We start from the raw sequence: 25,095 nt of genomic DNA, 5'->3' as shown, positions 1-25,095 counted from the left end.
GTCAAGAAGGGAGATTCCGAAAGGCATTTGCTGGGACGGCCTGTGTGAACCCTCCCCTCAGAAGTCCGAGCTTACCTTTTCCATTTGCTGGGTTTTGTCCTTAAATGTACTGCCTCTCATGCAATGCCAATGTGGAAATCACAACTCAGCATTCTTAACAGTATCATCGGGGAGAATACCAACTGGAAGACTTTTAATATTGTGCGTGGAGCTGTAACACTGGCCGTGAAAGAAAGGACTCAATTCAAGTCAAAGTCAAGAACCTTTCCTTCGAGTGACGCGAGACACTGAAAGCAGCCGGTCCCCTGCTCTGTACCGCCTGGCGCCAGGGTTCCAGGGCACAGCCGCGTTGCAGACTGAGCTCAAAGTGATTGAGAGATATCTGCAGGCACGTTGAAAGAGAACACATTTATTTACACCAGTTTCCTTTTTACAACTCCCACACGTTTAAATAATCAACATTTCCAGGAAATCAGGTAGTTTTAAATTAAAATATTTAAACAAAGAGATTTTCACAATGTGATTTTTATTTACATGAATTTTCAAGAACCTAAATGGTTGTTTTTAAACTGCACAACGTAACAACAAGCTCTTATTTAGACCTTGAATCTTTTTAAAAACTTTCCTGTTTGGGGAATTACGCTGACGACCAGGTCCTTGCAGTTTGGGCCCTTACAGATAAGGGTCTTAATGACACACACAAACCCGCCCCACAGACGAGCCACGCTGGGTGGGAGCTGACCCTCTGACAGGATTTGGTGGTCAGCGAAGCCACGTGTGAGACAGCTCAGACGGCTCCGATGGAAGCTGTCGGCAAGCGTTCTGATCGGTCACGGTGGCTGCTCAGCTGTGTCCGCGCCGTGAGCACACACTGAGCTGTGAGGATGATCCCCTCGGGGTGAGCCCGTGGGCTGCGGGGGATGGAGAGCTTCCCTCGGACCCGGTGTGTGCCCCTCCCGTGCACTCCGTTAGGGCTGGGTTTTCCGGAAGCTGCACATGCACTTCACTGCGTTGAAAAGAATTTAGTGTTCACAAGTGACTTTCACCAATAACGGTCTGACAGCTGTCACGTCGCACTGACAGATTTCAAAGATTTATTAGTGAAACTACGCAGAGGACAGGCTTTGCTCATCTCTTACGCACGAGTTCCTCTGAATAGTTGGTATAACATCCATTAAAAAATAAAGATTAACGTTCACCACGATCAATGCTACAGCTCGGAATGAAAGCCTCAGGGAGCTCTGTCCAGCGTCTGCGAGCACGGCCAGGCCCGGCAGGAACGTCACGCAGCGGCGATGGAGGCGTCGTCCCCGAGTCGGCCCTGTGGCTTCGAAGTGAGAAAACAAGATGGTTTACAGAGTAGTAGTGACCCATAAGCTCTCTTAATTGAAAAGATTTTTAAATTCTTGGAACTGTTCACAAAAACAGTATAAACATGTGCAAATACCAAAATAAATGTATTTGCCTTTCATCTTGGCTTCTTTCTTCACTTGAATTGGGGCCGGCAACTGTGTGCTAGGTCCGGTTCCTTCTGACCCCTGCAGACACCCCCAGCTGATCAGGCACCTCCACCTGCCGACCCCACCTCAGCCACCTGGTGTTCTAGTGCCACTGCCAATCTATCGCCACTGTTGGTGGGGCAGAGGGTATATGGGAAATCTCTACCTTCCTCTCAATTTCGCTGTGAATCCAAAACTATTTAGACACTAGAGATCTAAAATCATGAATATGGCTTTTCTGTTTCGTTTCATTTTAAACAATTTAAAGTATGGAATAGGATAAAAGCTTGGAAGGGTTAATAAAGCTATTTTTCTGCAGATGCAAAAAAGTGTGTAAACCTAGAAAAATAAAAGCTAGAGAAATTATGAAGGACACATGAGCAGAAACTAACTTGTAATTTACCAAGTCCCAGGTAACAGGAACAAGGCCCAGTTCCCCCAAACTTGACAGACAGGAAAAGGGAAACTGTGCAACGGAACCTGCCATTGCCAAACGGGCACCAATGGAAAAGAAGAGAGGCTCACACATGCTGAGAACATCTGCCTAGTGGGGAGCACAGACTATCGGGGGGCAGCCTCGGCTCAGGCACTGCAAGTGGCTGACCGGGAGGCGAAGCGCGAGCTACACGATCCATCTGTGTGGCCACCTCCCTGTCACACACTATGACCACCCACCGTCTTCTACTGCAGGAACCTGGAGTAAGTCAGAACAGTAAACCACAGTACAGTGCCCAATAGATGGCCATTTTCAGAAAAGACTCAACCTATATAACTTTATTAACCAATGTCACCCAACAAATTGAATAAAAAAAAGACCCCAATTCGGTATTACACCATTAAACCGAGAGAATTAGGAGAATTCAGTGATCATATTTAGAAAGTTAATCCATTTGGATTAAAAATTAGTTACAATTAACTATAATTTAAAAACATACTTTATGAAAGCCAAAGAAAAAACACATTTAAGGATTCTATAAAGATAAATCATTTACTTAAGAGAGTAAACATTTTTTTAATTAGATTCTATAAATATAGTAACTTTATAGAAATGGATAGCAATACTGCCAAATTCAGAGGGTAAAAATCACAACTGTCACTGTGAGTCTCAAATTATTGTTTAGCGATGTTCACATGGAAAACAAATCTTCTGTTTGTTTTCAAGACAGTATATTTAAAGGCAGACGTCCAAGCCTTACCTTCACAAAAATACTGGTCGGTATGAAGCGCCTGAGCAGCTGGTTTGTGAAGCTGGGAAATCTAAGCAGGTTGATGTTGAGAGACGGCAGCTGTTGGCATCCGGCCATGAGAGGATAGAAGTTGTATAACATTTCCTGTTCGGTGCCAGGTAAGATCCGTAACCGAATCTAAATCACAAAAGTCATAGACAATCAGATACACAGATCTGCAGTATCTTTGTCGTCACCCCTAGAATATTTACAAATGTTTGGACACCCAAATCTCTCTGGTGAATATTTTCTCTCCCCCATTCCATCTTCCACAGATTCCAAAAGGTAAGGCTGAATTAGTACCACACGGATGATACGTGTGTAAGACATATGCATGAGCCTGGCAGCTGTGGCTCAGGAGTGGAGCATCGACCAACGCACCAAGAGGTCCCCAGCTGGGTTCCGGGTCAGGGCACATGCCGGGGTTGTGGGCTCAATCCCCAGGAGGGCGCGAGCAGGAGGCAGCCGATCAGTGATTCTCTCACATCTCTCACTGGTGTTTCTATCTCGCTCTCCCTCTCCCTGTGTCTGTCTGAAATCAATAAAAACATATTAAAAACTATGCACATGATTTCTGTCTACCAAGACCTAAAAGGCAACTATACCAGCTTAAAAATGAGCACTCGACGGAGTGATATATTCTGTGTCGTAGGCCAGGCAGAGTGCAGTCACAAAATAGTAAGGATAATTTACAGAAAAGTATCTTTGTAAACATGATGTCAACATAAGACACACTAGTTGTTTCTTATGGGGTTTTTTTAGGAATTTTGTTAAGGTGAGTAACTTCAGGGGGAAAAAGATGTTTACAAATTTTTAACAATACTTTAGAAAAGAACACAAACTGGTAAGATTTTGGTATTTTACATGATCCAATTATTTTTAAGTTAATATGTGAAAAAGATGAAGACACGCAAGAAAAGGTTACTCATTTGCAAATGAGTGCATGCAGGTCCATGCCACAGATAATATATGTACATGTGCACCAATATACCAGAGCTAAGATTATACTTACTGTGTAAAAGTTTAAATTAGTGTATATATCATCATATATAGTTCTATTTCGCATACGCAGGGCACAGATGATTAGTCAGGGTATGTACTTCCAGGTGTTATGACACATTTGTTCCTCTAATTATGTTCTATTAATAAAAAGTACTTACTGACGACAAAACACTGCACTAGCAGTGCTGAAGAGAATTAGGCATTTTAATACAGGTAGTCATGCCTCCAGGCCTCAAAAGCAGACAGACACACACACACACACACACTCATTAGTCATTAAAGGGAAATCTAAGATTTTCAGGAATCCCCTTATACAGCCCAAGGATTTGTGAACTCTTGTTTTCAAGGAGAAAGGACCTATACATGTGATCGCAATGTGAGGTCTGCCCATTGATCCCGCCTCTGTAACAATGTCTTCAATCCACAGAAGAGACTGAAGATGCACTCCTATCAGAATCCCAGGTCCACGGTCAGTCTTATCAGCCCACGTGCACAGCTCTCCACGCCCTGCCACACCTGGTGTCTACAGGAGCATCCAGTGAGATGCGAACTGTACCTGCTTAAGGCCCGAGAACATAAAGGCGTCGCTGGGCTCCACGGAGACCTCCAGGTCCTGAACCAGGTTGGTCTTGTTCTGCAGGTGATACCGGACGGGCAGCGATTCCCTGACTCGGCCAAACGACGGCAGGTCTGCAGGGAGGACACGATCCTCTTGGTTAGAAAACAGCTCAACCTCTGTGGGGTCTTCTTGCAAATGACTCTCCTTCTACAAGACATGGGCTTATTTAAACTATCAGTATCCCTGCGCTCTTGCTAAGTAAAACTTCCTGATTGAAAAAGGCCACAGGACTATGAAAACACAGGGGAAGACGATTCAACATCTCCTTTGAAAGTGACTGACTTAGAAAGGGTGTTGGCTGTCGGAGGTGAATTATATTTTAGGAATAATTTAAAAATCTACCAAAGGTTTCCCCAAGTATCAACCGTGGTTCGAAAAGGGATGGCAGAGTAAACATTCGAATTCCTGCCCCAAACCTGAACCTGAATCTGACCACACCTACAGATCCAACTACCAGTTTATAGGGCACAGAAACACTGAGCAATAATGCAGTGCAATCAGCAAAGTCCAGCCTGCAGCAAGCTCCGCAGGACAAATGACTGGGCCCCTCGGTAAACAAACAGCAAGGCCGAGGGGCGGTGACGTGTGGAAGGCGATGGCCCTGGAGGGGGAGAGGGAGTCAGCCTGCCTCCCAGTTGCAAAACTATGCATGGCAGAGACCGCAGGCACATAAGGAACATTCAGTCGACCAGGGAAATTTCAACACTAGAATTCAATAATATTAAGACAATTTTGCCAATTTTTGAAGTCATGACAATGGTATTCTGATGAGGTTTAGAAAAATAACCACTAATATTACAGATACACTCTGAAATATCTAGAGATGAAATGATATCTGGATTTGCTTCAAAATGATGGGGTAGGAGGAGTGTGTAGAGGCACATGAAACGAGACTGCTCACAGCCCACTTTAGTAAATGTCAGGTATTTTCATAGTCAAAAGATTTTAAAAGTCTTAGCAGCCGAAACACCCTTCTCCTTGGGGTCCTCTGCCCGTGGGCCTGCATGCGTTACCTGCGCTCACGTGCAGGGGGATGTTTTCCACGATCACGTGCGGCAGGGTGATGGCGGTGCTGATGGCAGGGAGGCTGTCCGCGGCCGAGGTCCTGCGGAGAAGGGCACCTCAGTCACATGTCACGTGCACAGTCAATCAATCAAAACAGGGACCGTGGACAGTCACCAGCTGGCTAAGGTTCACTCCTGACGTGCAGAAATCCAACGAGGAACCACTAAGCCGTCAGAACAGCAGACGGTGAAGAGCAACAGCGCTGACATCGCTTACCTCTTCCAGCAGATAACGTAGTGCCCCGTGGCCACTCCGCCTTCCACGCTCCCCGCCGCCGGGCACCGCAGACAGAAGCACTCGCTCGCGCTCTCTCCGGTCTGCAAGACAACTACAAGCGCGAGCCTTTCAGTCCCTGAGCGGGACTCCCGAGTGAGCAGGGGTCCCGCCGGGAAACAGCGAGAAGATCCTGGGTACGTGTTACTTAGAGACCCGGACACTGCGGCTCACAGGCGTCCGCACGTCCCTGGGCCGTGTCTCTCCTACTCCAGCAATAAAAGCAGGCGAGCAGCTGCCTGTCTGTGACACTCCCCTGGGGACTAGTGCAGGGGAGGAGCCTGGAGTCAGAATAACACCCTCTGGTGATTATTTTTATTTCTCTAAATTACTTCATGTCTCCAAAGGAAACGCTTCCCAATAGGGACAAAAAAACACAAAAATACAAAAACGGGTAATTTTAGGTATTCCTTAAAGTGGTCCGAATGGCATTCCAGGAGACTCCGACTGTCTGAATAAGCACATACTGCTGAGATCACCGAAACGGATACGTCAGACAGTGACTCACTATTGCCCAACGTGGCTACTTACCTCTCGTGCAAGGATGCGCTCCTCTCACCAACTTACAGCAAATCCCCTGATAACTAGATAAAGGCTCGTCTAAACCAAGTCCTGCCCACCCTCCGCACGTCCTGGCCTGCAGTGTCGCTCCTGTAAACGCCAGCTGGCAGCAGTGCCATCTAATGCCAACCTCAGCAAATCTAGGAGCAACACCCAAGAATGACAGCCAAGTCCCTGAACATTAGTAACTGTTTTTATGGGTTTCCCATGAAGAAGGCTGTGATGAATTGATGGTTGTGATTGTGGTAGGTACCAGAAACGAAAAGGAAAAAAGCTGCATCAATCTTCACTTGAATTAACTACTTTTAATTAATTTTTAAGGACTAGGACCAGTTAGTACAACTCACATCAATTCAACCCTGTTAGAATAGCTTTTTGAAAAACCTGAGGTGTTCAAATTAATTCCCTTAAAATCCTCCCTAATTCTAAGAAGTTAAAACCAAAATGATCACAGACTTCCTGAACAATTAACATTAAGGTCAAATTTATGGCCTAGGATAGCTGTGATTTTTAATGTGTCAAATGCAAACTTTACAGTGCACCAGTGCTGGTGTTCTCGGAGGCGGCAGACTGAATAATGTCACCACCCCCCAAAGATATCACACTTAATTCCCAGAACCTTTGAATGTCAACCCCATGGCGAAAAGGACCTCACCGATGGGATTAAGGGTCTTGAAACTGGGAGGTTATCCTGGGTCACCCAGGAGGGCCCAATGTAACCACAAGGGCTGGAAGAGAGGGAGGCACCGGGGAGTCTGAGAAGGAGATGTGACAATGGGAGCAGAGGTCACAGAAAGGTTTCTGAAGACGAGACACAGCTGGCTTTGAAGATGTAGGAGGAGCCACAAGGCAAAGAATCCACATGGCCCCAGAAACAGAAAAAGGCAAAGGGAAGGATCTCCCTGGAGCCTACAGACACGCAGTCCTTGGTTTTGGGACTTTTGACCTTAAAAAATAGATACTGTTCATTGATGGAACAAACGCTGATGAACTGTGAGGATGCAGCGAGATCGGGGCTGAGAAGCAGGGTGCAGGAGGTGTGCAGAAGGGGAACGGCCGCTCTAAGTGAGACGCCATAGAACCAAAACACAGGCTACAGACAGAAACAAGAGTTAAGTCCCTTTGGCACCTCATCAATGTTATGACAAAACAACACTGAATGAAACCATGTCATTCGCGGACCTGCTGTAATATTTTCAAGTACCTTTTTAAAAAAGTAACTTCCTTAGAGTAGCAAAAATCTGACTTTTTAAAAAAATGTATACTAAAATTGTAAATGATACCTTAATTCTAAATGTATTTGTGAGCATAAGTCTCAAGTTCCTTTCCTTACCAAAAGCTAACTCTTACATTGCTAAGTACACATATGCACACACACATGTGCATGCACACAGGCACACACCTAACTCTCTGCTAATTAAGTGCATGAGCCACAGTCTCACCTTTGTCCACCTGGGACTCCAGCTGGTCCACAGACGCCATGGTGGGCGCCAGCTGGAGCTCGCTGGAGACGATGGTGAGGGCCCAGGGGGAGGCGCTCAGCAGGTCGGTCATCAGCAGGAAGGGGATGTCGGCGTAGACCCTCTCCAGGTGCTCGAACTGTCACGAATGAAGACAGACAAGCCCGCTTTATTTTTCCTGTTGATTCCTAGAACCTAAGTGATTTCCAATCCGCTTCATAAGGACGTACCTTTGTAGAAACAAATTTAACTGCTACGTCGAATGGAAAGACGGTTTCTATCGTTACGGTTTCATCCTGCAGGAAAATGTAAAAGGCACATGCAATGGTTTTCTAAATTGTAAGCGTCCGTAGAGTTTTCAAAACAGAAGGCATACCAAACAGTCTAAATAAACAGTCCCAACTTATATAGGATTTCCCCCTTAGATATCTGTAAAAATCCATGTAGAGAGACCGGACTCTTTTTCTAATAAATTATCTTGCATATTATCATCACACTGCGAGCGCTTGCTTGCGCATTATTTATCTCAGGACCCAGTGAGAGTAGGCAGGGCAGGCACTGTCACCGTCCCACAGCAGGAGCCAGAGGTGAGGAGGACACTGGCGGGCCTCAGGCCACAACGCCAGCGGTGCCGAGCATAACATCTGGGTCTTCTTCTGTCGCCTCAACTCAAGGTGAGTAAAATAGCAACAGGGATGATAACGTACTGTGACACCGTGTTTTAACCACCACATGTGCATAATGCAATGCTCAGAACTCACGGAAACACATGCCGTTATTACCGCCACGTGAAGATGGAACGGTCACATGGCTGGTAAGTGACCAAGGCAGAAACGGAACCCAATCGGACCCTGGAGCCTGCCTTTAACCACATGCTCCACCTGCTCACAAGCGCTGCACTGAACTGTAACGTTCTGATTTTGCAGGCAAGGAAACTGAGGCCGGAAGAAGTTGCACGGCTCACTGAGCTCCCAGGGTAGGAGGCAGTGATGAGGCAGCACCCTCACCGCCTAACTCGCCAGCCAGGGCGCATCTGACAGCATGCAGCGAGGCCAGGAACTGTCAACAGTGCGCCGCAAGCGTGTTTAAAAGATGCAGCACCTGACTGTTTAGTCAGGGACACTGACCGCTTTTCCCTCGGATTGAAGAATTGAAAAATGACAACAGCCAAACAACAATAGCCGTCTGGTGTGAATGAATCAAAACTATGCTTTTGTCAGATTGGCAAAAATACGCTTTTGGTGTCACAGAATCTTAGCAATTAGGTTCTGTGTGCCACGCGGTGGAAAAGGTTGAAAATCGCTGAACTGGGTGAAATTTTTTTTTCCTTTTGTAAATCCTCACCCAAGGACATTTTTCCATTGATTTTTAGAGAGAGTGGAAGGGAGGGGGAGAGACAGAGAGAGAAACATCGATGTGAGAGAGACACATCGATTGGTTGCCTCCCACATGAGCCCTGGCCAGGGACAGGGATCGAGCCTGCAACCAAGGTACGTGCCTTTAACCGGAATTGAAGCCGGGACCCCCTAGCTCAGTCGGTGTGGCTCAGTGGTTAAGCATCAACCTATGAACCAGGTCACGGTTTGATTCCCAGTCAGGGCACATGCCCAGGTTGCAGGCTCAGTCCCCAGTGGGGGTTGTGCAGGAGGCAGCCAATCAATGATTCTCTCTCATCACTGATGGTTCTATCTCTCTCTCCCTCTCCCTTCCTCTCTGAAACCAATTTTTTAAAAAGATTTTATTTTTTTAAAGAAAGAAATCGGGACCCTTCAGTCTGCAGGCTGACGTTCTATCCACTGAGCAAACCAGCCAGGGCTGGATGAAACTTTTAACAGTACATTCCATGCCTTCTTCCTCCCACTTGGGAAATACTCCTAATTTCCTTGGGATGGTTTTGCTTCCCAGTAACTTATAAAGAGCCCACTGCCCAGACTCTGCAGTGACCGAACGACAAATCCCCAGGTAACTAGGCCAACTGCCCTGCTGGGCCGAGAACCCAATTTCTAGAAAACGCTGAGACAACAGGGCTGCCAGGAGTAAGATACTAAATACTATAGTTTTCCACTAATAGATGTAAGCATTACATAAGATAAGGTTAAATCTATATAGAAACACGCCCCCCCGCCCCCAGCTCTATAAACAGAAAGCAGACCACTAAGAATTCCATCAGAGTCGACAGCAGCTGCCTGAGCCGTGAACTCTTGACAGCTTCCCTGCTGTCACTCTCCTCGGTGCGCACTTACCACACCGACTTTCCTAAGAACCTATTTTAACAGAAAAATATCTCATAAGGGAAACCTCCCTTTCTCCAAAACCTCCTACACATGAGCCAACTCACCGCTTTTATCTAATGTGTGACTTTGTAAATAGCAGACAGGTGTAAGCTCTCAAGATTTGTGTGCATGAGGGCTCAAACCTTTTGATTCTCTACGTGAAAAGCCATGCCTGCCAATTTTCTAATGTCTGAGCAACGAATGCCTTATTGTACTGTTTATGATCAACGTAAGTGAGAAAAAAAAATCAACCGATGTTAATAAAAACCTGAAACAGACTATGAGCACCTGCTTTTCGACAAGTAAACGAAACAATATGACGCCTCCTGCAGGAGCCATGGAAAACAATAAATACCTTGTGACACTTGCAGACGATTTCTCTGTCTTCAATAGTTGTAGTGATCAGGTAAGACACATACACGAGGAACATTCTGGAACCCACTGTGCCACAGCGGATGTATAATGTTTTTTCCAGCTGCAGCAAAACAAAAGTACTTTAATGTAATTACTATTACAGGTTTCCATCTGATATATAGGGTGTCCCCCAAAATGTAGACACACACTTTGAATAATTATAAAGGCAGTGTTTATTTAAAATACATTTTGAAATTGAGCTATCAGCTGTTAAAGTGTGCATACATTTTTGGGGGACACCCTGTATATTCGGGGATAATGTCCCCACCTTTTATCCTTTACTGTAGCAACTGGTTAAATGCTGGAACACTTTCTACAGGCTGTTCCTGCACAGGGTCAGAGTGGGATCATTACTACTCCATCTTTTACCATCATGCCCAGCTCCTCAAGAAATCTGTGTGTTTGGTTTGGAATCAAAAGTTGACTGAAAAATTATTTCACTAAGTTACACACACAGTGTTATTTAATTATTTATCAGGCAACTAAATCTCTGTATTAAGGTCATTTGTTCTAAAATCCCTTGTGCAAAACCTGAAGACATTTATACATTTAAGTGTGTAAATTGGCATAAAACAGGCATAAGTGAAGTCACGTTTCTTGTCTCAGGAAATGCTATGAAGTGCTCTAAGACTCGTTCCATTTAAACTACAAGCTAGCAGCCTTTCTCCCGGCACTGTCCCCGATTACCTGCTCCCCGGGACGCAGGTCCTCCACGGGAATGTCGGTGAGCAAGGCCGGGCAGGACTCATCGCACAGCTCTGTCCCGTGAAGCGTCACCTGAGTTTTCTGAGTTAGATTGGCATCCTGTCCTAAAAGGGTTACCACTGTTTTAGAATCCGGAGAATTCAAAGCTTATCCTCACAGTCAACACTGCACCAAGTGCACTGTGTCATGACCATTTTAAGCAGACTTCCTAGAGCCCACACCACGGACCAGACTGAAAAGGCATGCGTACCGGGTTTCAAACCGGCAGTGAGCTTCACGTCTCGGATCCGGGTCTTCTCGTGGGACTGAACAGTCACAACCAAACAGTACATCTCGTTCGTCAGGGCAGGAGGGTCGTGCCGCAGGTGCACCGAGATGCTCGGAACTCTGGAGATGACCCTGTGGGGAAACCGCAGCTGAGGAACTGGTCGCTTTAGAGACAAACGAGCCTCACAGGGACTCGACACGCAAGGCGCCCGCCTGGCAAGCCCGACTCACATGGTGCTGGCCTGGACCAGGACGCTGTCCCAGTGCACCTCGTCGTCGGGGAGCTTGGGCCGTCGTTTGAAAGAGCGCGAGGCCTGGAGGGCTTCCTGGGTGGAAGCGGCGTCTCCGCCTCCGCCCTGCCAGTTTAAAACCACGCACCTTCCCGCCTCGTGGCCCAGCACCAGGTCCACGGAGGTGATCTGAAAAGAAGAGGCCTGTCAGCAGGGCCAGCTCATTCTTGTTCGCCGCCACCCCCTCCACAAATGCGATCGGAGACTGCTGGCCTGTGGAGCCCATGCAGAAACCCAGGTGCGAGAGAAGCCAGACTCCCGCTGCCCTGGCCGGGCGGCTCCGCTGGCCGGAGCGTCGTCCCGCACACCAGGAGGGGCACACACCTCGGTTGCAGGTTTGATCCCGTGGTCCGGGTGCAACCAAACTGACGGATGTTTTTCTCTCACACCGATGTTTCTCCCGCTCCTCCTCCCTCCCCTTCCTCTCAGTAAAATCCATTAAAAAGGAAACAACAGAAACTTGCTGTTAGAGTCTTACCCTGGCCATTGATGAGCTGGGACACTGGCTAACACTAGGTTTAAAATTCTTTGCCTTTAAACAGAGAATAACTTGACTTTTTAGCTAAGACACTGACTGCTATGGTTTTAGCACCTGGCATAGTGCCTGACATAACAGGTGCTCAATCAGTGGTTGCTGAGTGAAATAAGTGAATGTTTTTGATAACCATTAATATATTCATAACCTAACTCCACACATTTTTCCTGAAGACATCTCTGGTATTAGCAATGAAATTCTTTACTAATTGAACAAATGCTCCTTTCAACTAAATCCACCAACAAATGTATTCAAAATAATATTATTACGATTTACGTCTAATAGGTTTCCTTAGGTACCTTGTAAAAAATAAGTAATTAGGGATTTAGTCAAAATCATGAAGATTTCTTTTAAATGAATATACAAAAATCTCTGGATATTGGGTAATAATAAATTCAAAAGACTCACAGAAATTGTTCTGGGAGTACTGGTAGTACAGTCTAAAGTTTCCATCTTAGAAAGGGTTCCAAGTTGACATTAGCCGACGGTTCTCAGTCAAGCCATGGAAAGCATGCACTTAATAAGTGCTTACTGCATACCAATAACTGTTCCAAGCAATTTACATTAGCTAACTCATTTCATGCCCACGAAACACTAAGAGGTAGGTCCTATTATTAGCCCCATTTTACAGATGAATAAACTGAGACACAAAAAAGTCAAGGAACTGCCCAGGGTCACAAGCTAATATGCTGGAGAGTTGAAATTTAAACCCACTTAGTTTGGCTTCAGAGTTTATGCTCAATAAAACATTACTTTCATTGTATATGCCTGAAAGGCATTTTAATTATCTATATTTTTGTTTTATTGCTTAAAGTATTACAAAGAGTATTACATATGTCTCCTTTCCCCCACCCCCCTTGACAATCCCCCAGCCTCCCCTACCCCCCAGTGTCTCATGTCCATTGGTTATGCTTATATGCATGCATACAAGTCCTTCGGTTGATCTCTTACCCGCCCCCCTCCTACCCTCCAACCCCCCCAGCCTTCTGGCTGTAGTTTGACAGTCTGTTCGAGGCTGCTCTGCCTCTGTATCTATTTTTGTTCATCAGTTTATAATGGCCTTATTATCCATAAATGAGTGAGATCATGTGGTATTTTTCTATATTAAATGAATCCTTTTATGTATATATATATACACACATATATATATATATCTTCCTTTCTTACCTTTAAAATATATAATCAGCAATGTTTAAACATCAAAATGACTGAATTGTCACATCATACAAAATACAATTGCTATATTATATGTTTTGTTTATAATTCCTTAAGGGATTATGCCAACATTAAAAAATAAGGTTGGTCTTATGTACTAACAGGAAATGGCGTCTAACATGCGCTATTAAGTAAAAAAGCCACCCACTGACTACACAGTATATTCTCAGTGAAAGGGAACCCCAAGCCATTATGAATGGTTTCCCTGGCAAGTCCAAGTGGCAGGCTTTCTTACGTACTTAATAAACATCTGTATCACTTGAATTTTCTCTGGCACACACATATACTTGTATCATTTAAAATCTCTCTTAAATAAATTTCACAACTAACCTCAATTTTCTTTCCCACATCTTCAGTTTTTGCAACAAATTTAAACACAAACTTCCTCGTTTTTCCAGGAACTAAGCACATCTTCCCCTGAGTCAGGTTTTCTAAAACTTCGCTTGCTTTGGACGCTTCCTGGATCACACAGAACTGGTTGTATTCCTGAAAAAGAGGTCGGCAAGAGCCGCAGTGTATGACGTCAACATCATGCTTTGCTTACACTGAACACGCGTGAGCTGGCGCTTGTAAGGCTGCCTCCACTGAGTGGTGCCTCAGGAAGGGCTGCCAGCGGAAGGAAGGTTTTATGCAAAGCAGGCGCGTCTCCGCACCGGTCAGGCTGCGGTGTCTGTGCTGGGCCTTCAGCTCTCCTTTTCCCCGTGCGCTCACTGCGCTGCAGTCTCCTGTCTTCCCGCTTGGCACCTCTGTGCTATTTCCCACAGACGCTTCCAATTCTGTCCTGTTTCCCCAACCAGAAGCTCACATCCACACCTGCCTCGGGGTAGTCCCACACAACCCAGATTCAGCATCCAGCTGCGCGCCCACCTGCCTTCGCACAGCGGCTCCTCTTCCAGATGCGCCAACGCAGACACGTCCTGCATAAGCCCGTGGACGCACCACTCCCACCCAGTCCTCAGATAGCAAGAGCGCCCCAGGAGCTGCCTGCGCCCCAGCAGGTGGAGTATCTTCTCAGAAAACTCCCACAGGTTATGCTGTTACTTTCCCGAATGTTCATTTCTAGTCCACGCTTATGAAATCTAAGAACGAGCCACCACTTTTCCTTGATTTGTATCTTGGATTTCAAATAACACATGTTCAGAATATAATCTAAAACTAACTGCTTTACATTTTAATATTTTTACTAGTTTTTCATTACAGAAATAGTCTATGCTTGTTATTTAATAAAGGAAAGAAATAGGCTAGTAGGATAGGAGCAAAGGAAACTACAAGTCTCTACACTGACCCTAATTCCGGATTCAGAGTATTTCCTGGAGAGCAAGAGTTACCTGTCCTGTGGAGCTCACGTTCCAGAAAGGAAAACAGTCCTTACCGAACAATCCCCCACAGCGAAGCCACGCCTGTGACAAGCCCTGGGCAGGGCTGTGGAGCCTGGCGAGCTCAGGGGGTCACGTGGTCAGGGAGGTGTCCCTGAGGGAGTGAGGCTTTAAGGGGCTACGACACCAGGAACTGAGCAGATACAGAGAGCAGGGAAGCCAGGCCAAGCAGGTGACGCAGCACATGCAAATGCCCCATCCCGATAGCGCACCATCTCCCTACAGCTGGAATCTGTAACCATGGAAACAGGACTCACAGAAACAGAGCGGAATGGTGGTTACCAAGGGGTGGGGCAAGTGGGGAGATGCTGGTCAAAGAGCACTAACTTGGGACAGATGTAAGACTTTTAACAATAAGGATTAAAAAAAAAAGAGCACTAACTTCCAATTATTGACGGGTAAGTTCTCATGCACAGCGTGGTGACAATAATGAACAACACTGTACGCATCACGGAGAGGTGAGGGAGCAGGTCCTCAGTGTGCGCACCACACACACACACACACACACACACACACACACACACACGGGGACTACGTGAGGTGATGACGTGTTAGCTAACCTTACTGTGGTCATCGTTTCGTAATACACGTGGGTACAAAAGCATCATGTTGTACACTTTGAAGTTACACAGTTTATATCCTATCTCAGTAAAGCTATAAAAATTAATTCATCAGAAAGTAAATAAAATGTTTTGGCTCTTTTTACAAAGGCCCTGCCCTTTATCCATCCTACCCCATTCTTTGTCCTCTGTCTACACTCAGGAACCCAGCCTTACTGAATGTCTTGTAACCTCACCTCCCACCACCAGCTCCTCTCCAATTCCTCACAGGAAAGGTCAGGTGCATAAGGGGAGGTGGCCTCTGCACCTGCCTTCAGAAAAGACCTCCAGTTGGTTTCCATAACATTTCTTCCCCTGTTTTGTTACTGGAATAAAATTTCTTAAAGCTTTTGCTTTAAAATTCTCAAACTTCTCAGGTTCACCATGATATCAAGAATATTGTCACTCTCAGTAAGTGCTTGCTGGTTAAAGGCTCCATACACTTTCCAGGTGACCGAGGTAATTATCTACTAAGTGAGCTTATAACTGAAAGTTAGAACGTAACACAGCACTTGACTGGACACTATCGCACCACGCAAGTGTTCACACGTGGGAAATACAGCGCAGTCCCCATTCTGCAGAGAAAAGCTGCTGAAAATGCGACTATTCAAGGAGACAGTGTGGGCTCCGGGGAGGGACGTGGAGGGGCACAGGTTTACATATTTACTCTTCATTTATATCTATCCCACCTCAATTTCTTCAACATCAAGCACATAATCCTATACAATAAAAGGCTAATATGCAAACTGTCCCCTCGACCGGGAGTTCGACCAGGGGGCAGGGCTGGCCAGCCAACCTCCCATGTCCCCTCCCCCCGGCCAGCCCCACCCCCGATCCAGGCACCCGGCACGACCCCACCCATGCACGAATTCATGCACTGGGCCTCTAGTAGTTTAATAATGAAAAACTAGTATCAATGCTATATGCAGAGCAAATGATTTTGAAAATTATATTCATTCTGAATATATCTTATTTGGAATTCAAGTTACATATTACAAAAATATATAGACAAAAGTTCTTAGATTTCATAAGCATGGAGTGAAAAACAAAAATAGTGGGAAAATGTTAAATCTGAATTGCTGATATAGAAGTTGAGAAATACACACATTGTTTAATTTCCCACAAAGTCATTAAGACCTAAAGCTTGCTAAGCTCACTCTATCTAACTGCACGGGAGCTGCAGTAAGATTCACACGTGGTGAGGCCCTGAGCAGGCACCATTACCTGGTTATTAAAGCTGACGCAGAGCTTAGAGAACCTGATGGGATGCGGACAGTCAGCCTTCAGATAAATATCAAACTGTACAGGCACATCAACGTGGAAACTGGGGGCGTGAAACTTGGCTTTGCATTGCACTGGAAAGAAACAGAGGGGCCGAGTCACACACCAGCACATCCGGGCCCTCACACACGGCTCTCCGATCCTCGCTCTGCGGAAAGGACGCACCCACATGCATGTTCTCACCGGCTGCTATGTGGGAAGTGCTTCGATGCACACAAAGGGAACTCACTTTTTAAAAACAAACCAAATTTAAGTAAACTACAGTTCCAAAACCAGCATTAATCTTAAAAACACCGTTGCTCCTGACATGTAACATAGTATTTTAAAGGAAAAAGAACCATTTTGTTGCTTTTAATTTATTCCAAAATACCTGCCCTAGACAGTAAAGCACATGTGTTTCAAATAAGACTCTTCAAATGTTTTTCAAATAACATCTGAACTACAACTGAACAAAGTAAACTTAAGACATAAACTATTAAAAATTTTGATCATCAATGGGGAAAAATAAATAAAATTAGTTTATTTATGACTATAGTTTGGAAATTCTTTGATTTCTATAATTATTATTCTGCACCTATTCATTGTGTAGAAATAAGGATACTTTCCCTGAAATAACACTGCAGCTATGGCTACCCACCAAATGGCACCAAGTGCTGCACCCCGACGGTGAACACGTTGCTGCCGGCCAGGGAGACCCAGTCCGCCCACAGCTTCTGGGCAGTTTTCACCGCGGCGCCGTCACAGTCGGGCTCAGGCTCAGGACTTTCGTTCTGCACAACACAGAGTTACACACTCGCTCAGCTGGTTACAGAACACACACATGCAGGATTCAGATCCAAGCGCACACAGCCTCGGAACTCGCTTTACAGGAAGAATTCCAACCTACCATTAAAACATTGATGAGGTTCTTCTCTATCCGAGATTTCTGGTCATCTTTCAGAGTTGAAGCTAATAGGAAGGAAGAGAAAAAAACCGGAACTGTAAGACAGGCAAGTCCGCCCACCGCCCCCCATGAGGGCACTAAAACGTCACAGAATGTCTCTGCTAAGCACGATTCCAGAAAACTGACAGACAGCTTTCTAAGGCCAACCCCCACACTTTATATACTTGCACTGAAGTCTATGTGAAAACTTACTTTCTGACAAGCCTTAGAGGCAAAAGAATTTTGTTTTTCTCAACTACAAGTCCCTCAGCTATTGTAAATTCCACAAAAGGTATGAATGCCTTCACTTTGCAGTGACCTGCACACGGCAAAAGTACTACCGGATATTTGACATAATCATTCTTCCAATCTTAAGAAGCTTCAAGTTGCTGAATAATCTTAAAAATTCAGAATTTAACTGGAAGAACAGCAAGTTACCCCTTCCAAGGAGTTCTAGGGAATAAGTAATGTAATCTTTTAACTGGGCCATCAGGTAGGAACACTTGAGAGCTGTCGTCAATATTGACGTGAGCAGAGTCCACCAGCCTTCGGTCCGGTAATCACACATCACGTAGTCCAGCAACCTGGAAGATGATGGAAAGACAGGCTGAATAACTTCATAGGATGGGGGTGGGAAGAGTTCCGGGAGAAAATAAAGTGCCCAAACTTCAGAAAACCTTACTGAAATAGTTTAACAAGTATTCTCACATTTAGCTAAATCTGAAGCTCCCTAAGTCTTTGAAAAGGATTGTATAGCAGATAGTAATTAAAAAAATATCACAGAAATGGAGTGTAAGAGAAGTAGAAATAAATAGGGAAATATTAAATCCTTCGGTACAAATTTCTAATTGTGCTGTAAAGTAATCATAATACTTGTAAAAATACAGTGAACAGGACTCACTTCAAAGCTTTGGTGTAATCCTTTGCGTAGTAATATTCCTCTCCCATCTGGACCACTACAAAGGAAGAAAGATTTGATGTACATAATGTAAAAGCATTCCAACCTGACGAAACTGTGGCATGTTATGGATACATACTTAGATGGCTTTTCATTCTCGGACACTTATACTTCTTAAACTGCGCAACAGCATTGCTCAGAAGAGTTATTATTATTTCCTGTTAGAAAAGATACAGTGTGAGACGTCCTAACAAAAACAATCCCACGTTTTACTTGAATACGGTACAAAATAGTTGGCACTGGGGAAAAGCTTACCGAGTGAACGACGTTTCTCTCCTTCAGCTGAATGGCAAGAATTCCCACCTTCTCTTTTTCAGGATCCGAAAGGTCAAAACCTGTATTAGGTAAGACCCAACCCATTTTAGAAAGCACATTGAACATAACTCCTCCACACGAAGAGGGGGTGTGCACACTCCTCGAATCCTTCCCTTCAATATAATGTATTTACAATTCTCAAACATTCTAGAACTTTAAAGATTGCAGGAGGCAGCTTTATTAGCATGGCGACTTCTCTGTGACCTCCGTTAGAGAGAACGTCACGGAGCTCAATATTCTTTGCCAGGTGGAATCGGCCACCTGAGGAGTAACACCAGCATCATTTTCTACACAGAATTTTCTTCCTGGAGATGAAAGTAAATGATTTCTCAACACTTGCCACAGAAATTGCTCCAATTGAATTAAGTATGCATAAAACACAAAAAAAGATGCAGAGGGATTATTTTTAAGGTGATACAAATGCTGTTTTAAAATATCAAACAAATCATTAAAGTTAAGGCAACAGATGTCCAAATATCTTAATCCTATCCCATCTTTAATTTTAAATTATTCTCAGATGTAGTGATACAAACAAACACTCTAAAAACTAAAAAACGAAAAATCTTTTGTAAAGTGTTTTAAAAACACACATTTTCACCCCAACGTAATCTGCTCTGCCTAAAGCAGCCAAGAGAAAAACCATGAGAGCCATCTGCTTCTGAGGCTGAGAGAAAGGGAGGGAAGTGCTTACTTAGTACTCCTTGCCGCCAGGGCCTCTGTCCGTAGAAGTCAAGAGCGCCTGTTTGTGTTTCCAAGGGGTCAGGACTGGGATACGTCACCGAAGCCTGCGAATGAAAACACGGCCCGAAACAGGAGCCCATGTAACCCACCACAGCCAACTCTCCCTCATCGGACAGAGTAAAAAGTGTTCATAACACAAACACCAACACATTCAAATACAGAGTGGGACTGCTGATCATATTCACCTACCTTCTGAGAAGAAAACGGAACTTTAAGTGAAAATAAACTGATACCACTATATGAATGTAAATATACACACACACTTCCCACCATGTGCTTATTTTAAAGGTGCTTATGGGAAACCAGTGTTTAAATACAAACATCCAAGAGAAAGGCAAAATGAAATGTCACGTTAAGAAACTATGCAATTAACAGTATGTCTCAGATTCTTGGAGTCCTCCCTCGGGGAAACCTCGGGAAGAGAAAAGTCCAGAGGCATCCTCTCCGGTGGGTCAGAATGGTGCTCACGTCTGCGTGCCCTTCCGGCTCCTACAGCTGCGCGCACAGAAACGCAACACTGGACTTGGTGTGGCACCGGCTGAGCTGTGGCTTTTATTTTAAAGTAATTTCCTCTTGTCTAAGTCACTAGCTTATTGACAATCGTAAGTCAGTTCTTCCAAGAAAAACTGCTTCACAGGCGAAATGGAGCCGATTATATTCAAAGGCTCGGAAAAAATTGCCCACACCATTAGTTTTAACTTCTTTCGAGAGAAGAGGAACCAACTTCCTAAAGGGCAGATGGCATGGGGGTCGGTAACTTACCTCAGGGCTGCAGAGGGTTTTTGCGAGCTGCTTCCGCTCCTGGGCGTAGTATGCTGCCTGCTGGTAATAGAAACCAGGATTCTGAGTTTGAATAGCTGTCAACCCTAACTTAATAGCTTCATCAAATAAATCTCCAAAGGCCTGGAATCTTAAAGAAAAAAAAAATCAAAGAATAAACAAAGAATGAAAAGAAAAAGAAAAAGCTTACTTTTATAATTATTCATCCTGGAACCATAACCTCACCAGACTGGATTAAAATAGTGCTACTGATCAACTATAAGTAAGTGGGACTTCCTGCATAAACACTAATACACACTAATCAATTACAGGTAACAGATTCTGTATCTAAGTCCACTCTTCTGAGCTGCAACCCTTTACAATATCCTGCCAAACTAGATGCCAACATAATTGCCACCATCAAATACATCCGTGACTCTGGGAACTTCATTTTAGCAATTTTAAACATGGGTCTCAAGTAGGAAGTTCCATGTCCGTAGAGATTTTGTTTTGTTCGCTGCTACATTCTCAGTACCTAGACACATGTTAGAAAGTCAATAGAGGCCCAGTGCACAACATTTGTGCCTGGGGGAAGGGGGGGATGGGTCCCCTCAGCCCAGCCTGTGCCCTCTCACAGTCGGGGATCCCTTGGGGGATGTCCGACAGCCCAGGGAGTGGGCCTAAGCCAACAGTCAGACATCCCCCGAGGGGTCCTTAAAGCTGCCACGGAGGCGGGAAAGGCTCCTACCACCGCCATGTTCCCCAGCCATGAGCCCGGCTTCTGGCTGAGCGGCGGTCGGCGGTCCCTTGTGGGAGCGCACTGACCACTAGGGGGCAGTTCCTGTGTCTTTGTGCATCATAACGACGGGTGGTTCTGCCATTCGGCTGATTTGCATATTACCCTTTTATTATATAGGATTACTAGAAACATACTTATGCAAGACCATTAAAAACCTACTTACTGACAAAACTCTTTGCTCAATTTAAATGAAAGTCCATGCCAATTCTAGCCCTCCATATCACGCGTATTTTTTTAAATTGTTGACAGTATTACAGATGTCTTCCATTTCCCCCTCCCAAGTATTAAAAAAAAAGACATCCTAAAAGTACAATTGAAAACATACTGTTTAGACATCCATGCAGCATGCTCAAAGGACAACTCCGCACTTCCGATTTTTTTCTTACACAAGTCGATGTGCTTTCGAAACTGAGCAATTGCATCCAGTGGGGTGTTGTGCTGAAAACACAGCCTACAGATCTGCAAAATGTAAAATCAACCCCAAAAGGAAAAGAAAATCAAAGTCAAAGGCATATTCATTTAAAAATATGTAAACATTGAGACTAACCTTCAAGGACTATGGAGCTTCCTTCTCTGAAGTTCTTGGAGATAGAATCGATTTTCTCTATGACAATATAGATTTTCTCTATGCTAAAACCAGAGGCTATGCCCCTTTGATAAACGAATAAAATTACTCAGTATTATATGGAGTCTATTCTATACCTTAAAAAAAAACCTAGAGTTATCATTTATATTAGCCAGTCGCTTATTTCTGGGTTTCCAATCTTTTCCTACTACAGGATGCAATAAATATCCTCATATGTGTGATTTGCAAGTTAGCACACATGTCAGATAAATTTCCTGAAATGGAATTGCTAAGATCAAAGGCAACATCCACTTGAAATCTGTACAGTCATTGCAAATTATTCTCTATAGAAGTTGGACCAATTTACACTTACAGAAACAATGAATGAAAGTTGCCATCTGCCCTCACATCACCAGCCCAGTGCCAGCCATCTTTAAAATACTGTGTGGGGGAAGATTAACCAAAACAAATAGCTCTCACCTGCCTTCTGGGGGCATCTATTTCTACCACAGATAAACTTAAAATGCGTAAATAATATGAATAAAAGTTTCCACTACGGTGAACAGATACACCTTTCCTATGGCTGTGCATTAAACCAAGGAAGCCTTGTATGGTTCTAACATGTTAAACCTTTTAAAATTCAATACTATAGGCAGCTTTCTTCTCCCTCCTTCCTGCTCCCACTTAAAAACAGACAAAAGACCCCCTTAGAACTCTGTCACCCATAAAACTCAAACCAAGCATTACAATTAGGCTGCTAAGCACCAGGTGTCCTTGAGATAAAGGACATGAAGGAGGTGCATTACTAATCTAATACTTTTCAGAACAAGTAACTGATTTTGGTTTTCAAACTTTAAAAAGATAATGTGATACTTAAAAACAAATTTTCTTTATTTGGAATTAGAACTCTTACCTTGTAGTTTATAAATCCTGCCATGGTCTTAATTTCCAGAATATTCGTTTCATGGGCTCTCAATTCATGTACAAGATTATAGGCGGTCCGATAATTCCTAAGAAAAACATGAGGGAAGTGATTAATTACGCTATAAATTAATTTTGAAAAGATTCCTAAGAACAAAATTATTAAAATAACAAAGAGAATGGAGAGTTAACATTTCTTAGCACTCAACAGCTCAACAACATATACATATTAAGCTCTGATTTCCTGAAAAGTGATATATGAATTAATAATGTGTGAGTCCTAGCTGATTTGGCTCAGTGACTAGAGCATCTGCCTGCGGACTGAAGGGTCCCGGGTTCGATTGCGGTCAAGGGCACATGCCCAGGTTGTGGGCTTGATCTCCAGTAGGGGACGTGCAGCCAATCAATGATTCTCGCTCATCATTGATGTTTCTATCTCTTTGTCCCTCTCCCTTCCTCTCTGAAACCAATAAAATATATTTAATAATAATGTGTGAGAACCTTCAATGACTTTTCATTAAGAACAGTACCATCACATATAATGAACAACATAAACTGATGAACAAAAACAGATCCAGAGACAAAGAAGCATCAATCAGACCGTCAAATCTCAGAGGGAAAGTAGGGGGAGGTGGGGGAAAGGGGGAGAGATCAACCAAAGGACTTGTATGCATACATATAAGCCTAACCAATGGACACAGGCATCAGGGGGGTGAAGGCATGAGTAAGGGGGTAGGGGGGCAATGTGGCGATAGGACACATGTATAATACCTTAATCAATAAAGAAAAAAAAAGAACAGTACCATCACGTGCACCTTGCTCTGTCATTAACATCTGTCAATAACTGATAGAAAAAAAGTTGAAAAACTAAAGAAAAGTGGAAAATTGTCCAGAATTACATTTAAAAATTAGTAATGTTGCCCAGCCAGTGTGGCTCAGTGGTTGAGCATTGACCTATGAACCAGGAGATCACAGTGATTCCTGATCAGGGCACATGCCTGGGTCGTGGGGTCAATCCCCAGTAGGGGGCGTGCAGGAAGTAGCCAATCAATGATTCTCTTTTATCACTGATGTTTCTATCTCTCTCCCTCTCCCTTCCTCTCTGAAATCAATATTTGTTTTTAAATTAGCATTGTTAAAAAATAAGTTATTTCTTAAAAGCATCACACAAACTTCTCAAGCAAATAGAAACTGTTCTAGGAAAGGTGTTATCAGGACAGCACAGGTCAGTAGCGTTTAAACCCAAGTGTCTCTACAAGTTAAGTGGGTATCACTGGTCTCGGGAGCAGGCTGGAGAGGGGAAATGTTCCAGGGCGGCTGGCGCTGAGGGAGAGCGTGGGACACAGAAGAGCCTGGCCGAAGGAGGCCTTCCCTGAACATGGACGGCCAGGAGGAAATCTCAGTCTTCTCCAAAGAAACTGCTCCTAACTGCACCAGGTGACACTTTTCTTCCCAGAAGTGCTTTTGGACAGAATTGGAATGGAAGGTTTTTAACTAATACCCTGGATTCAAAATACACTATAGTAAACTCAGCTCTAATTATCTGAATTTGTTGAGATTTAGAGAACAATTTGGTACTTAGCACCTCAATAATCACACAAAAGAGGTTTCTTCAATATTCCTCTGAAAAATAGACATGTTTTTATTTATTTCTCTATTTTTCTCCCTGTACACTTAGCCTGTCCTCAATTTGAGGATATACTGCTGTTTTTATCCCTCTGTTACACTGCCACTGCCAAAGCTAGAAAGAGATCATGTTTTATTAAATTGTGGCAAAGGAATGAAAGGCTTAACTTCTGCCAACACATCCCCAACTACTCATCAAAGCTCTAAGCAGAGAATTGAATGAAAAATGATGCTATTGTCAGGCATTAAAAACTAAAAAACAACTTTAATTAAAATAAAATCATGCCCTCGCCAGTGTGGTTTGACTGGAGTGCTGGCCTGTATACCTAAAAGCTTGTGGGTTTGATTCCCAGTCAGGGAACAAACTCAGTTGCAGGAGGCAACCAATCAATGTTTCTCCCTCTTTCTCTGCCTTCCTCTCTATAAAATCAATTAAAACACAAATAAATAAACAAAAACATAGCTTAACTGAATAAATGCACTATACAACTCAAATTCATAGTCTGATTTAGATGTTTATATGTATATTTAACTTTGGAAGAAAGCAGTCTTAACACAGCATTTTACTGAATATACAATAAGTAGAAAGTGGGAATATTTTAATATTGTTTCTTTAATTCATGTCATTTAATGAAAGTAGACCAGAAAGCCTTATAACTATAAAATTTATTTACAATAACAGAATTTTTTTAAATCTAAAAATATTATATTCCACTCATATCTAGATAAACTAAATACTATATACCTGAATCTAAATTAACATAAACATTTTAAAATTAGTTTGGTTATGATTCAGAAGTTGCCATTAATATCGTATCATTAACATCAA

General features: G+C 43.8%; 1 protein-coding gene across 5 annotated transcripts in view; it reads right to left on the bottom strand.

Annotated features, from left to right (window-relative positions):
• Positions 1-389: 389 nt before the first annotated feature.
• The window catches only part of TRAPPC11 (trafficking protein particle complex 11), a 32,271-nt gene continuing 7,565 nt past the window's right edge, over positions 390-25,095 (bottom strand). The window contains exons 8-30 of one of the 5 annotated variants that reach the window (XM_036297085.1): positions 22,633-22,729; positions 21,480-21,613; positions 20,359-20,506; positions 19,547-19,640; positions 18,796-18,875; positions 18,620-18,698; positions 18,484-18,538; positions 18,021-18,166; positions 17,547-17,608; positions 17,298-17,430; positions 16,604-16,734; positions 13,735-13,890; positions 11,596-11,783; positions 11,348-11,496; positions 11,080-11,201; positions 10,334-10,453; positions 7,936-8,001; positions 7,688-7,844; positions 5,628-5,739; positions 5,360-5,451; positions 4,284-4,417; positions 2,696-2,863; positions 390-1,321 (exon numbers count right to left, since the gene is read on the bottom strand). In XM_036297085.1, coding sequence (XP_036152978.1) covers positions 1,283-1,321; positions 2,696-2,863; positions 4,284-4,417; positions 5,360-5,451; positions 5,628-5,739; positions 7,688-7,844; positions 7,936-8,001; positions 10,334-10,453; positions 11,080-11,201; positions 11,348-11,496; positions 11,596-11,783; positions 13,735-13,890; positions 16,604-16,734; positions 17,298-17,430; positions 17,547-17,608; positions 18,021-18,166; positions 18,484-18,538; positions 18,620-18,698; positions 18,796-18,875; positions 19,547-19,640; positions 20,359-20,506; positions 21,480-21,613; positions 22,633-22,729 — 2,662 coding nt within the window. In that variant the 3' untranslated portion in view covers positions 390-1,282. Of the gene's footprint in view, positions 1,328-2,695; positions 2,864-4,283; positions 4,494-5,359; positions 5,452-5,627; positions 7,339-7,687; positions 7,845-7,935; positions 8,002-10,333; positions 10,454-11,079; positions 11,202-11,347; positions 11,497-11,595; positions 11,784-13,734; positions 13,891-16,603; positions 16,735-17,297; positions 17,431-17,546; positions 17,609-18,020; positions 18,167-18,483; positions 18,539-18,619; positions 18,699-18,795; positions 18,876-19,546; positions 19,641-20,358; positions 20,507-21,479; positions 21,614-22,632; positions 22,730-25,095 lie in introns of those variants that run through there. The other 4 variants (XM_036297084.1, XM_036297086.1, XM_036297087.1 and 1 more) reach the window with 4 other exon arrangements.

This window comes from Myotis myotis, unplaced genomic scaffold (genome assembly GCF_014108235.1).
Source record: "Myotis myotis isolate mMyoMyo1 unplaced genomic scaffold, mMyoMyo1.p scaffold_m19_p_3, whole genome shotgun sequence".
Classification (NCBI taxonomy): Eukaryota; Metazoa; Chordata; class Mammalia; order Chiroptera; family Vespertilionidae; genus Myotis; species Myotis myotis.
Note: the sequence above shows the minus strand (reverse complement) of the source record. Positions and strands in the feature narration are given on the sequence as shown.